General features: G+C 34.8%; 1 protein-coding gene and 1 pseudogene across 7 annotated transcripts in view; both read left to right on the top strand.

The window, feature by feature from the left end:
- The window catches only part of ZRANB3 (zinc finger RANBP2-type containing 3), a 303727-nt gene that overhangs the window by 171869 nt on the left and 115709 nt on the right, over positions 1-16149 (top strand). For 6 of the 7 annotated variants that reach the window (XM_042994356.1, XM_015545089.2, XM_042994357.1 and 3 more), the window contains exons 4-5: positions 6730-6908; positions 14956-15187. In XM_042994356.1, the coding sequence (XP_042850290.1) occupies positions 6730-6908; positions 14956-15187 (411 nt within the window). Of the gene's footprint in view, positions 1-1112; positions 1132-6729; positions 6909-14955; positions 15188-16149 lie in introns of those variants that run through there. The other variant, XM_042994359.1, reaches the window with a different exon arrangement.
- On the top strand, positions 9302-9714 carry LOC102970518 (annotated as a pseudogene).

Here is a 16149-nt window from a genome sequence, read left to right as displayed (position 1 = left end):
AATGCAATCACAAAAAATTGAAAATGAAATTCTTTGTGTCAGGATCATAATTATTTAATTGATCTTAATAATTTTGTGGCATATGACATTTAGAAAATCTAGAATTATTCTCCTAAATAAAATAGTGTTTTATTATTTTGAATACAATGATAAAATGTACTTTTGAAGTTAAAATATTCAATTTAATTCTTCTTAGGTAGTACCTAGACAGTTGTACCATTATTGAGTTATGGCTTTAATTCTTAATAGATGATTTAGACTTAATTTTCTTGAAACATTGGACCATTCACCCTAACAGATTCTTTTGTAGTGAGAGCCAAAGGGTTTGAACCACTTACTGAGTATAGTTACTTCTGTGTATCCAAATTCTTTGAGTGTGTTATTGGTTTTATAATGGAATGTTACACTACTATAAATTCTTTGGAAAATGCTTGAAATGTAAGTACATTAAAAAAAATTTATATATATATATATATACATATATATATATATATATATATATATATATATAGCAAAAAATTGTTCCAACAATTATTTTCCTATGTACAAATTTTATCTAGAGCTCAGTTTTCCTAGAGTATGAGATCCACTCTTTCCTTAATGGGAGCATGAGATTATGGTAATATACTTATACTTTTTAGTTTGAATTGTGTTTTATTTGAGGATGTCCCATCAAATTTTATTTTCTACTGGATTGTGTCTATAAGAGGAACAACCAATAGCAAAAACCTATGGAATAACATTAGCAACTGTCTAATTTCATCCATGTTGATAAATATCCCAATTTCCAGAAATCACCTTTAGTTATTTAACTATATGATCTTTGTTTTTATGTTTATTTATTTTGAGAGAAAGACAGAATGTGAGCAGAAGAGGGACAAAGAGAGGGAGAGAAACACAGAATCCAAAGAAGACTCCTGGCTCCAAGCTGTCAGCACAGAACCCAATGCAGTGCTTGAACTCACAAACTGTGAGATCATGACCTGAGATGAAGTCGGACACTCAACCAACTGAGCCATCCAGGCACCCCAACTACACTCTCTTTAAAGTAAAGAGATGCTCAGTAGAAGATTTGAGATTTTAACCTAGAAAAGTAACCAGATAAAAATTGTTTAGAGCCTCATTTTTTAGGTAAATCATCTAATGGCATAGGTATGCCATCTCTAACTATGCAGATTCAGAAATACATTCTTTTCACTGATTCCAAGTTGATCAGAACCTAAGATATTTTACTCAAGGCAATAAAGCTCAAGGAAAATTTTTCCTGTAAATTAAAATGTCAGTTTATTAACATGTATTGAGAAATCGCTTTCCTGTTCTTGTGGTCACCCTAAGGAGGCAGGATGGACTCTTCTATTCAAAATTTGTTTTGGATATTAAGAATGATGATGCCAGCATTCAAACATTAAAAATGGAATCAGACTCTTTATTATACACTTTACTTTGCTTCCATTGTTTATTTTTGTATTCAACACATTATCTCCTTAGCTAAATTAATCCTTCCATTTTTTTTAATGTTTATTTGTTTATTTTGAGAGAGAGAGAGAGAGAGATCATGAATGGGGAGGGATAGAGAACCCCAAGCATGTTCCATGTCAGTGCAGAGTCTGATGCAGGGCTCGATTCCACGAACTATGAGATCATGACCTGAGTGAAATCAAGAGTGGGATGCTTAACTGACTGAGACACCCATGTGCCCCATCATTTCTTATGCTTAAGACTCGTTGGTTTGGGAACCTTTCTTTTTAAAATGGCTCCTTATTTCTTAATTGATACTTTCTTAAAATTTAATAGTTCTTAAGAGGCAGTCATAATTCTTTATTAAGAAATCATGTGATAAGATAGCTGGGAACAGTAAGAAAATATTTAGAATTTCCTAAACTTGATGAAATAGTACACTCATAGCTCCCCAAACTGGTTTTCTATTCTTCAGCTGCCTAGATCTATCACTAGAGGTATGTTCAGTCCTTTCTCTTCTTAAAGCCAGATGCCACATAGTTGAAACAGGCTGCTTACACCTGTTTTCTATCAGAGACTACTCGGTCTAGCTCTTTCTAGGTCTCAGTATGCATTGAACCATTGGGACATGAAGAGAAAAATCCCAGAGAGGAGGTAACTTGAGAGAAAGACCTGAGAAATCTGCATACATGTTACCCGCACACACTAGCCATCCCCTAAAGTGTACTTCCACAGGATGCCACTCCAGAATACCCAGCAGAAATCTGTAGTTGGAGGAGAAAGAATAAGGCAGAGATTTCAGCATTATTGTGGTACTCAGGAGACAGATCAGAGTTGTGCATTGTCAAGGTGGAAGAATCTTGGTAAATACACTGCCTGGGCTTATGGTAGTAAAGACCATACCCTAGTAATAAGAACCAAAACTGAAATAAACTTGTTCTTACAAAACCTAAAACCAAGACTTAAAGGGAATGAGGTATCTGCTGGTACTCAATGTGCCTTGGCTAAAGAAAACTTAACCTAATTTCCACCTGGGTGAATTTATCATCTAAAGCTTCTATAGCTTCTTCACAATTAATTTCTGGAATCCAATGAAAAATAAAAGGAGTGCTGAGAAAACAGTACCAAAAAAAAAAATTAGGAATACAATCCACAGGTGATCATATGTTGATGTTATCAGAAGGAGATTTTAAAATAGCATTGACTATTTTATTCAAGAAAATCAAGGAAGTGGTGGACAACAGAAATGAAAAGATGAAAATTTTCAATGGAGAATTTAATATGTTAAAAAGAATCTAAAAATACTAAATTTTAAAACAGTCTGCTGACCACTTTAGAGCTGAAAAATGACATATCTGGAATTAAGAATTTATTCAGTTGCTGTAATATGATAGCAAATATACAAGAAAGCAAGATTAGGGAACCAGGAGATTAAAAAAAATTCATACTTCTAATTAGATTAGCTTTTCCATACATCAGAAGTATTCTTATCCTTTCCTGTATTTATGCTAGTTTCCTCTCTCTTCCCCTTTCTCAGGTCATAACTTCTCTCTCCCCACCTGTGTTTTTTTCTATCTATTGTTTCAATTTTTTCCCCACATATCCCTATTGAAGATCTGTGTCCCTATGTTAGTAGCAGACAATATTAGGAAATTTAGTTAAGTGACTCATTAATAGGTGCCTGGAAGGCTAACATAGGCAAAGTCACACTACATGAAGTGTGAAAAGGTCCACGTAGAAAGGCACCAAGGAAATTAATCAGCAAGTAGAAGGTAAAGATCCAGTATAAAATCTGGAGTCCCAAAGAATCCTACTTCCCGGAAAGTTACTGTAGCAAACACACCCTTACTTCCAAAGAAGTTTAAATTAAGAAAATGGTCTGTGAACCCACTGTAGAAAGCAAAACCAGGTAACCATAGCTGTAGCATAGAGTTACTTAGTGGTATGGCCCATACACACAGAATTGGCCATGGCTCATTTCCTGGAAATGTACGCCTTTGTCATCGTTAGGTATAAGCAGCAATACCAATGACCCCAAGCCAGGAAACATCAGTAATTTGTAAATTACTGCTGCCTTGAAGCCATACTGATCTCAGAATCCAGGGATGTTTAAGTTGGTTCAGCTATGAGTATTGGAGGGCCTTTGAGAACAAGAAAACATACCAGTCATTATACCAGATGTTGGTGCATAATTGCTCTTTGGTTTGGGTTTATAAAACTAAGTAATATAAAAGTTATTTATTTCTCTTAGGATTAGGTCTGCTACCGTCGGATAAATCTTAAATTTGGCTATGTAGGCCTAAAGGTTAGGATTGTATGCTATTCTTTAGAAAGAGAAATAGAATATTAGCTTGTAAAATGCTTTAATTTGGTTAAAAAATTTTTTTCTTGATGTTTATTCATTTTTTGAGAGACAGAACAAACAGGGGAGGGGTAGAGAGAAAGGAAGACACAGAATCCAAAGCAGGCTGCAGACTCTGAGCTAGCAGCACAGAGCCCTATGCAGGGCTTGAACTCACCAACCACAAGATCATGACCTGAGCTGAAGTCAAACGCTTAACGAACTGAGCCACCCAGTCACCCCTAATTTTGTAATAAAATATGTATCTTTGTGAGTGTGTCTACATTCCTACATTATTTTAACCTGTTACCAAACCCTGCCTACCTTAACATGAATTTTATTCTTCAAACAGTAGATAAGAAAGAATTTTTATCTGCAACTGGATTTTGTTTCAATATTAAAAGCTTATATATCCAGTATTTTTAAAAAATTTTAGATTTATTGAGGTATAACAGAAAAACAAGTTTCAAGACATGTAAATTATACATTATGGTAACCTGACAGATGTATACATTGTAAAAGGATTCCCCGCATATATTTAACACATCAGCATCTCACATATCTACACTTTTCTGGTGTTTTGTTTTGTTTTGTTTTGTTTTGTTCTGTTTTGTTTTGTGACAAGATCTGAGTTCCACCATCCCACCAACCCTCAGTCATAAACACTGTATTATCAACCGTTGTCACAATGCTTTACCTCAGGTTCTCAGACCTTATTCATCTTGTAGCTGAAAGTTTGTACCCTTTTGCCAGCCTCTCCCTATCTTCCCTGTCCCTTAGCCCTGGCAACCACTTTTTTTACTGTTACTATGAGTTTGGTGCTTTCTTTTTTTTTCTTTTCTTTTTTCCCCCCAAAGATTCTATGTATAAGTGTTAGCATGCTTTATTTATCGTTCTCTGTCTGGATTATTTCAGTTAGCATAATGTCCTTGCATTCCACCCAGGTTGTGTCAAATGGCAGAGTTTTCTTCTTTCTCAAGACTGAATAATATTCCATTGTATATAAATACCACAACTTTTCAGTTCAGCCACTGATGGACACTTAGGTTATTTGTGTACATTAAAAGCTTTTAGACTTAGCTTTGGATCTATTCTTGAATGTTATTTGCCTCAGAACTTTGAAATGTTAGCTAATATTATTGCTCTTGCACTAAAATCTTTTCATTAACCTTCTTTCCTAATTTTTCTCTACCTGGGTTTTGCTTGTCCCACAGAATTGAACAATCTTGATCTTTATTTACTCATTAATTTGCTTTTATGTTCAAATATCTGAACACCAGGACAGAAACAAAGTCACTTCCTATGTTTCATTTACCTTGTCTCCCTTTGACAGTCTTTATTCCAGTCACAAGAACATTTTCCTAAGTAATTCACACTAGTTTTCTTTTCGAGTGTGATTGATATAAATATAAACTTGCTTGAATATTCTAGGATTTCTTTTTTGTTGTTGTTAATACCAGTAGTTAAGCGAAAAATTCATAAACAAAACAAGATTTTCTTAGTGGAGACTTGCTAAAAGCCCAAACTTCCTTTTTATCTTTTCCTCTTTAATTTTGCTCAGCATTTAAAACTTAGTAGTATAAGTTAATTGTTTTAGGTATTTGTGTCTTTTTTTATCTTTGAATAGTCACGTCAGAAGGACTTAGGTCTTTTTGTCCTTCTCTTATGGTTCACAATAATAACTACTTTTTCTAAAAAGGCAGTGTTGTTGTGGTATAATTCACACTGTTAGGTAAATTCATCCTTTTTACACGTATAATTCTTTAAGTTGACAAATGCATACAGACATATAAGTGCTCCCACAGCCAATACAGAACATTGGGGCGCCTGGGTGGCTCAGTGGGTTAAGCGTCCGACTTCGGCTCAGGTCTTGATCTCACGGTTCATGGGTTCGAGTCCCGCATCGGGCTCTGTGCTGACAGCTCAGAGCCTGGAGCCTGCTTTGGATTCTGCGTCTCCCTCTCTCTTTGTTCCTCCCCTGCTCTGTCTCTCTCTCAAAAATAAAGATTAAAAAAAAAATTAAAAAAAAACACAGAACATCATCCCCCAAGATTCCTTTATGCTGCCCTCCTCCTTCCATCCCTAGACTCTGATGTGTTTTCTGTCTCTATTGTTTTGTGTTTCTCTGGATGACCTAAACATGGAATCACGTGGCTTTTGGGCTTGGCTTCTTTCATTTAGCAACATGTGTTTGGGTTTCACTCATGTTGTTGTGTATAGCAATAGTTTGCTCCTTTTTTATTGATAAATGGTATTCTATTACATGGATATACCATGATTTTCATCCATGCACCCATTTAAGTACATTTGGGTTGTCTTCATATTCTGGGTATTATGAACAAAACCACTAAAAACATTCATTTAGTAACTTCTTTTTAAATGAGTACTGCTTAAAAATGGGGCATTATAATGTAAGTGTGAAAACACAAGTGCAAAGACACCAGAGACCTGGGTTCTCATACTATTTTGCATCCAGTTAACTACCTGTTAAGTTGAACAGATAATTTAACCTCTCTGTTCTTACCTTTTTTGTAAAATGTGCATATTTTATGCCTTCTTCTAGCTTTAAAATAGCATGGTATTGTGATGTATAGTAAGGCATTTACTCTTGTGCCAAGAGAACTTATAAATGCTCACATAAATATTTCTAAAATTAAGTTATATGAATTAAGTATAACTAATATTTCAAATTACAGGTTATTTTGTCTCTAAGTCCAGTCACAAATGATTGGAAAATAATAGTTTGCTTAATGAATTTTAAAGGTCATCATAATCATAAGCTTTTAACCATGTAATCCAATTGATTTTACATCAGAAAATTATTTTGATGACTCTTAAGTAAATATTTGATAAGTATTTTCATTTAAAATATGTCAGCATTTATTTATGTACTTATGTATTTATGTATTTTTTATTTATTTTTAATGTAGATGGGTCTAGGAAAGACAATCCAGGCAATTGCAATTGCTTACTTCTATAAGGAGGAATGGCCGCTTTTAATAGTGGTCCCTTCATCTCTGAGATACCCTTGGACAGAAGAAATGGAGAAATGGATCCCAGAGCTAAGTCCAGAGGATATCAGTGTTATTCAGAATAAAACTGATATTGGGTAAGAACAACTTTTTAATCTTTAAGGGGGAAAAAAGCCTTCTCACATGTAATTAGTAAATGCTAATGTTTAGAATGATGTATAACCTATAAGCCATAATTTAGAACTAAGAGAGTAGAGTGGAGAATTTTACTTTACATTTTAAAATCTGTATTATTTATCTAAAACCCAGCAGTATACTTAATGCTTTAAATTCCTTTTTGGTGTATTTTTAAAGTAAATGTAAATAGGTGTACTTTGAAAGATTTATGTAATATATCTACTTTATATATACTTTAAATATACTTAAAACTCACTATTTTGGGGTTCAAAAATACATTTCACAACTTTTCAATGATTAATTTGAAGTTTATGAGCTTTTATTGTCTGCAGCGATGGTAGATTTTGCTTTCCAAATTCTTGGTTGATATGCAAGTTTTATATGTCACTCAAAATGAGTATTTACCAGTTTTATTTTCTTTATTACATTAATTTATAATTTTAATACTTTCTAATTGAAAATATTTGTTTTGAGATTATTTCAAGTTTCTCCTCGAAAATAAATCATAATGTAACTACTTAGGTTTTTTGTTTTTTTTTTTTTCATTTGTTTTCTAGCCATGGGGATAAACCAATCTATTTGTATATTGATGATTTATTACATTGTATTTATAAGTGAATTACACAAATTATCATGTCTCTAAAAGTTCAAAATAACCAATTTCTGACCCTCAAATAACAGGTAGTATATATATTTGAAATAAATGTCTGTTGGGGCGCCTGGGTGGCTCAGTCGGTTAAGCGTCCGACTTTGGCTCAGGTCACGATCTCACGGTCTGTGAGTTCAAGCCTGCGTCGGGCTCTGTGCTGACTGCTCAGAGCCTGGAGCCTGTTTCAGATTCTGTGTCTCCCTCTCTCTCTGACCCTCCCCCGTTCATGCTCTGTCTCTCTCTGTCTCAAAAATAAATAAATGTTAAAAAAAAAAAAAAAGAAAGAAATGTCTGTTAATACTTAGATTTTTTAAAATTATGGTATTATTGTACTGTGTTGTTTTCTCTAGGATTGTTAACATAAAGACTATTTGTAACAATGAAGTTGGCCTTTGTGAATGTCCTAACAAAATAGTTGGAGGCTTTTTTTCTCTTTTGACCTTTGAACTATTAAGTCTATAAAATATGTCTTTATGGACCTAAGGAAATTTGGACAGTATTTTCATGGTCAAAGTAAAATTTTGGTAATAATTTTAAATTTCCTCTTGTCCAATAAAACTGCATAAAATTTACAACTTAAGGATTTAGAGAATGTAGGCCTTTGTATGCACATTTTGTTAGCTATAGTTTATTTAAAAGTTTACATTTAATTTTCTTAAAATATATATCTTCTCCCATCTTTTATAATATTTAGGTCATCTAGTTTTCCTTATTCTTTAGGAAATACTGTTTAGCAATTAAATAGAGGCCAATATTTTTATTTGGATAACATTTGGTATCTGTTAGAATGTATTACAACCCAGAGTATAACTTTTCTGGAGGATCTCAGTTTAGGAAAAGAAAAACTTACCATTGTCTTCCAAGTACTTAAAGAAATAGCTTTAAACGCATACTAACATCTGGCAACATGCATTTACCACAAATACATGTAACTCCTTTTGGCATATGCCAGTTATGCCTGAAATGTTCTGCAGTGGACTTTCAAGCTCTTGTTTTTTGTATATGGTTCTCAGTATCCCTAAGTTAGTTAGTAATATTAACCCTATGCTTTTCTTCTGTCAGCTTTTCTGGTGTTTGATTATAACAAGAAAATCCTAAGTCTCTATATTAACTAGATTTACCCAGGGCTTAAAACGTAGTTGACATTAAGAAAAAAATGTAAGTGTTGTAAATATTTATGCATCCAACATGAGAATACCCAAATATATAAAGCAATTATTAACAAATTTAAAGGAAGTACTCGATAGTAATATGATTATAGTAGAGGAGTTTAACACCTCACTTACATCAGTGAATAGATCATCCAAACAGAAAATCAACAAGAAAACAGTGCCTTTGAATGACACACTGGACTAGATGGATTTAACAGATACATTCAGAACATTCCATCCTAAAACAGCTTAATACACATTTGTTTTCAAGTGTATTTGGAACATTCTCAAAATAGATCACATATTAGGCCACAAAACAAATCTCAACAAATTGAAAAAGATCCAAATTATATCATGTATCTTTTCTGACCACCATGTTACAAAACTAGAAATCCACCACCACAGTCTGGAAACAACACAAATACATGGTGGTTAAATAACATGCTACTAAATAATGAATGCGTTAACTAAATCAAAGAAGAAATCAAAATTTACTTGGAGAGAAAAAATGAAAACACAGTGGTCCATCCTGTCTCAGGTCCTCACTTCCAAGATGACCAAGGAAAGAAAGAATAATAGGCCAAAATGGGCCACGGCCATATGCAGCCTGTTTGTTGCATCACCTGTGCCTGTTGCGTTCCCAAGGACAAGGCCATCAAGAAGTTCATTATTCAGCACATAGTAGAGGCCACCACTGTTGAGGACGTTTCCAAAGTGAGTATCTTCAATGACTGTGTGCTTCCCAAGCTATACATGAAACTACATTACTGTGTGAGCTGTGCCATACACAGCAAGGTGGTCAGGAATTGCTCTGGTGATGCATAGATGGAATGAACACCCTCACCCTGATTTAGACCTGCAGGTGCTACCTCGCAACCACTACCAAAGCCCATGTGAGGGGCCAGGTCCTTAAGGACTGAAGAAAAACTGTTTTCTAGAAGGGCACCTGGGTGGCTCTGTCAGTTAAGCATATGACTTTGGCTCAGGTCATGATCTTGTGGTTTGTGCATTTGAGCCCCACGTCAGACGCTGTGCTGACAGCTCAGAGCCTGGAGCCTGCTTCAGATTCTGTGTCCACCCCTCTTCTGCTCACGCTCTGTGTCTCTCTGTCTCTTGATAATAAATAAATGTTAAAAATTTATGAAAACTGTTTTCTGGAAAAAATAAAATGGAGATTATATTTAAAAAGAAAAGAAAACACAATCATCCAAAACCTTTGGGATGTGACAAAACCAGTCCTAAGAGGGAAGCGTACAGCAATACAATTCTACCTCAAGAAGGAAAAAAAAAAAAAAAAACCTCAAATAAACAATCTAACTTTACACCTAAATGAGCTAAAAAGAACAAAATCCATAACCAGCAGAAAGATAATAATAAATATTGGAACAAAAATAAAAGAAATAGAAACTAAATAATAACAGCAACACAGTAGAACAAGTCTGTGAAACCAGCAGCTGGTTCTTTAAAGAATGAACAATATTGATGATAACGCTCTAGCCAGACTTAAAAAAAAATCAGAAATGGAAAAGGAGAAATAATAACCAACACCACAGAAATACAAAAGATTATGAGAGATTATTATGAAAAATTGTATGCCCACAAATTGAACAACCTAGAAGAAATGGACTAATTCCTAGAAACATATAATCTCCCAACACTGAGTCAGGAAGAAATAGAAAATTTGAACTGGCTGATTACCAGCAGTGTAATCAAATCAATATTCAAAAAAGTGAAACAAAAGTCCAGGACCACATAGCTTCACAGGAGAATTCTACCAAACATTTAAAGAGTTAATACTTATTCCTCTCAAACTATTCCAAAGAATAAAAAAGGAAGGAAAATTTCCAGATTGTTCTATGAGGCCACCATTACCTCGATACCAAGCCAGACAAAGACACCACCAAAAAAGAGAACTACAGGCCAAGATTCCTTATGTGCATAGTTGCAAAAATCCTCAACAAAATACTAGCAAACCAAATCCAACAATGTATGTTAAAAAATCATTCACCAGGATCCATCAGAATTCATTTCCAGGAGCCAAGGGTAGTTCAGTATTCACAAATCAATCAACTTGTTACATTACATTAATAAAGGATTGGGGCACCTGGGTGGTTCAGTTGGTTGAGCATCTGACTTTGGCTCAGGTCATGATCTCACGGTTTGTGAGTTCAAGCCCCACATGGGGCTCTGTGCTGATAGCACGAACCCTGCTTGGGATTCTCTCTCCCTCCCTCTCTTTCTCTGTCTCCCTCCCTCCCTCCCTCCACTCATGTTCTCTCTCTCAAATAATCTTTAGAAATAAATAAATAAAAGGATAAGAACCATATTATCATTTCAATAGATGAAAATAAAAGCATTTGACAAACTACAAGATACATTCATGATAAAAATCCTCAACAAAGAAGGTTTAGAGGGAACATATCTCACCATAATAAAGACCTTATATGAAAAATTCACAGCTAACATCATCCTTAATGAGTAAAAAACTGAGAGGTTTTCCCTAAAGGTCAGGAACAAGACAGGGATGTCTACTCTCACCATTTTTGTTCAACATAGTACTGGAAATCTTAGCCACAGCAGTCAGACAAGAGAAAGAAAGAAATGGCATCCAAATTGATAAGAGGTAAAACTTTCACTGTTTGTAGATGACATGATATGCTATATAGAAAACCATTAAAGATTCCACCAATCTGATAAATGAATTCAGTAACATCACAAGATAGAAAATGCACTTCTATACACTAATAATGAAGCAGCAGAAAGAGAAATTAAGAAAATAATCCCAGGGGCGCCTGGGTGGCTCAGTCGGTTAAGCCTCCGACTTCGGCTCAGGTCATGATCTCACGGTCCGTGGGTTCGAGCCCCGCGTCGGGCTCTGTGCTGACAGCTCAGAGCCTGGAGCCCGTTTCAGATTCTGTGTCTCCCTCTCTCTCTGCCCCTCCCTTGTTCATGCTCTGTCTCTCTCTGTCTCAAAAATAAATAAACGTTAAAAAAAATTTAAAAAAATAGAAAATAATCCCATTTACAATTGCACCAAAAATAGTATGATACTTAGGAATAAACTTAACCAAAGAGGTGAAAGACCTGTACTCTGAAAATTATAAAACAATGATGAAAGAAATCAAGGATAACACAAAGAAATAGACATTCCATGCTCATGGATTGGAAGAACAAATATTGTTAAAATGTCTGTACTACCCAAAGCAGTCTACACATTTAATGCTGTCCCTATCAAAATACCAACAGTAGTTTTCACAGAACAGGAACAAACAATCCTAAAATTTCTGTGGAACCACAAAAGATCCTGAATAGCCCAAACAGTCTTGAAAAGGAAAAACAAAACTGGAGGGATCAAAATTTCATACTTCAAGTTACAATACAAAGCTGTAGTAATAAAAACAGTGTGGTACTGGCACAAAAATAGAAAACATAGATCAATGTAACAGAATAGAAAATCCAGAAATAAACCCACAATTATATGGTCAATTAATCTTTGACAAAGGATGCAAGAACATACAATCGGAAAAAGAAAATCTGTTCAACAAATCATCGACAAATTGGGAAAACTGGACAGCAGCATGTTAATGGACTACTTTCTTACATCATACAAAAAAATTTACTCAAAATGGATTAAGGACCTAAATGTGAGACCTGAAACCATAAAAATTCTAGAAGAGAGCACAGGCAGTAATTTCTCTAACATTGGTTGTAGCAACTTTTTTCTACATATGTCTAAGGCAAGGGCGATGAAAGCAAAAATCAACTTTGGGACTATATTGCAAAAAAAAAGCTTCTGCACAGTGAAGGAAACCATCAACAAAACTAAAAGGCAACCTACTGAATGGGAGAAGATATTTGCAAACAACATATGTGATCAAGGGTTAGAATCCAAAATAGAAGAAGAACTTAACACAACATCCAAAAAAGCAAACAACCCAACTACAAAAGGGGAATAAGACGTAAACAGACATTTCTCCAAATAAGACAGATATCCACCAGACACATAAGAAGATTCTCAGCATCATCCATCATCAGAGAAATACAAATCAAAATCACAATGTCACTTCACACCTGTCAGAATGGCTAAAATCAAAAACTCAAGAAACAAGTGTTGGCGAGGATGTGGGGAGAAAGGAACACTCATGCCCTGTTGGAGGGAATGGAAACTGGTGTAGCCACTGAGGAAACCGGTATGGATGTTCCACCAAAATTAAAAATAAAACTACCATATGATCTGGTAATCACACTACTGGGTATTTACTGTAAGAATATGAAAACACTAATTCAAAAGGATATATGTATCTATGTTTATTGCAGCATTTTTTTTTACAATAGCCAAATTATGGAATCAGCCTATTGTCCATTGATGGAGGGATATCCCATCGATGAATGGGATACTATTCAGCCATAACAAAAGAATGAAGGGGTGCTTGAGTGGCTCAGTTAAGCATCTGACTCTTTATGTGGGCTCAGATTATGATCTCATGGTTGTGAGATTGAGCTATGCATCCGTCTTCTTCGGATTCTCTCTCCCTCTCTCTGTTACTCCCCTACTTGTACTTTCTCTCTCTCTCTCTCTCTCTCTCTGTGTCTCTCTCTCAAAATAAATTTTAAAAAAAACTTAAAAAAGAATGAAATCTTGGCATTTGCACCAACCTGTATATAGTTAGTATAATATCAAGTGAAATAAGCCAGTCAGAACACAAATAACATACCATCTCACTCATATGTGGAAACAGATGAACAAAGGAATAAAAAAAAAAAAAAAGAGACAAACCAAGAAACTGACTCTTAACTATAGACAATGAACAGATAGTTACCAGAGGGGAGGTAGGTAGGGTGGGTGGGTAAAATAGGTGAAGGGGATTAAGAGTAGAACTTATCGGGGCGCCTGGGTGGCTCAGTCGGTTGAGCATCCGACTTCGGCTCAGGTCACGATCTTACAGTTCGTGGGTTCGAGCCCCACGTCGGGCTCTGTGCTCACAGCTCAGAGCCTGGAGCCTGCTTCTGATTCTGTGCCTCCCTCTCTCTTTGCCCACGCCCCCCCCCCCCCTGCTCGCGCTGTCTCTCTGTGTCTCTCAAAAATAAATAAATGTAAAAAAAAAAAATTAAAAAGAAGAGTAGAACTTATCTTGATACTCACTAGGTGAGTACTCACTAGGAATTGTTGAATCACTATATTGTACACAACTGAATACAACTAATATAACACTATATGTTAACTACACTGGAATTAAAATTTTAAAAATAAATTAAAACATTTTTTAAATGCAATTGTTGTATTGTTGTATTGTTGTATTGTAATATTTAGGAGCTCTGCCTTTTCTCTTAGGGGGTAGAAAACTGCAGAAGACTGACTCTCCTGTATTTTTTCACTGATGTTATAGAAAATGCTAAAGTAATGTATTTTATTGTTTTTTCATTTATTTGTCTAACTATTTAATTCTCCAAACTCACTAGCAGCATAACACTGCATATACAAAGATGAATAATAAGACATATTTTTTTGTCCTCATTAATTAGCAAAGGAGATAAATACGTAAATGAAAAATTTCGTTATAGCGTGGTAAATAATAATATAGATGTATGAATAATTACATAGTCCAAAAGTTAGAGATCTCTTGAGCCCCGTGTTACTCTGTATAAAGTGGTACCCTCTCTCCTTTCCCATACTTCATCACCCCATGGCTGGGAATTTTTGTTGTCATGGTTTCAAGGACTCTGCTGGTCTTAGTGGGACAGTCTAGGAATATGAGATGCCCTGCTGTGCCCTGGACAGCCCTTCAATACTAAGTAGTGTCTTCAAAATCCCACTACCACCTGGGCTGAAAAATGCTGCTTGCCCTCTTCTCTGTGGGAAGGCTTCAATAAAGATTCAACTAATATTTGAGTATCCACTTTATCCACAATTCTAGATGTCTGGAAGCAAATATTCTCAGAAGTAATATCCTAATCCTAGTAACATGTGGCTTGGTAGATGTGAAAATCTTCCAAAGACAATTTACCCAAAAATTTGGTTTTGGTTAACCAAAATTTTAAATTTTGCATTCTTGCTTGTCATATCTGAAAACTCTAAAATCTTAAGAGAAATTGAGTTTCAGCAGTATTTTTCTTTATTTCCTCTGAATTTCTTCCCAAAGAGTTGTATTGTTTATGATAAATTGGTTACTGAAATATTTTTAAATATATGGATTTTTTCTTCCCTAGGAGAATATCTACAAGCAAAGTGACAATTCTAGGTTATGGTCTTTTAACCACAGATGCAGAGACTTTGATATGTGCATTGAATAATCAGAATTTCAAAGTTGTTATAGTGGATGAATCACACTACATGAAGTCCAGGAATGCAACCCGCAGCAAGATTTTACTGCCAATAGTACAGACAGCCAAACGAGCCATTCTTCTTACAGGAACTCCAGCCTTGGGAAGGCCTGAAGAGGTATTAGAATCCTTATACTTTGGCTTTAAAAATATATATCATTCACCTATTTTGCAGTGTTTAATTTCAAATTAGTTGCTTCAAATGCTAGAAGAATACTTTGGGAACTTCTAGATGGCTATTAATGATTAAATACATCTTTTACTATGACTGTCTTCTCTATTTATATGTGAACCTTTCCTGTGCTTGCACATGTATATAAAAAAAATAGTTTTTACTTTTGGCATAAGGTTTTCATATTTAGTGTAAAGTTGTAATAGTCACCACATTTATTGTGGTTCTGATATGGTTTTAATCTTCACTTATCCAGTTTGTTGTTTTACATTTTAAGCTCCTTGGGATTGGATTTTAATCTATTTTATATCTTTTGTATTGCATTACAGAACTTCTTTCTATTTCTCTTTTACTTCAAAATCCATGGTTGGAAAGATAGAGAGAAACTAGTACTTATGTTCAGATCAGATAGGGTAATTACTTAGAATGGAGGAATAAGGTATTTGTTTGATACCCCATTTAGCCTTACTATTCTTAGAGCCAAGTAGAGCATGGAGTAATTAAAAAAGAAATGATGGATGAAATTCTTATGAGTCTGTAAGGGTCACTGTAACCTAGAGAAGTCCTTTCTATTAATGAACACTGAGTCATAGAAAACAATGTGCTTTTTGTCTTGTAGTTGTAAGAATTAAAGGCAATACTAGTTTGAAAGTATCTTGCTGTGTGTCCTGGCACATGGTAAGCACTTAACATAAGTAGCAATTGTTATCTGTTTTAGTGAGCCAAGACTGGGAGATAGCTATTGGTAAGGTGTATTATGTTAATTGATTTCAGATGTTAAACCAACCTTGCATTCCATGATAAATCTCACTTGACTGTGTTATCATCCTTTTATTTGTTGCTGGATTCAGTTTGCTTTATTTTGTTAATGACTTTTGTGTGTTTATTCAGAAGAGATACTGATCTAT

Source organism: Panthera tigris, chromosome C1, assembly GCF_018350195.1.
Source record: "Panthera tigris isolate Pti1 chromosome C1, P.tigris_Pti1_mat1.1, whole genome shotgun sequence".
Classification (NCBI taxonomy): domain Eukaryota; kingdom Metazoa; phylum Chordata; class Mammalia; order Carnivora; family Felidae; genus Panthera; species Panthera tigris.
The sequence above is the reverse complement of the archived record's forward strand: the minus strand, read 5'-3'. Positions and strand labels throughout refer to the sequence as shown.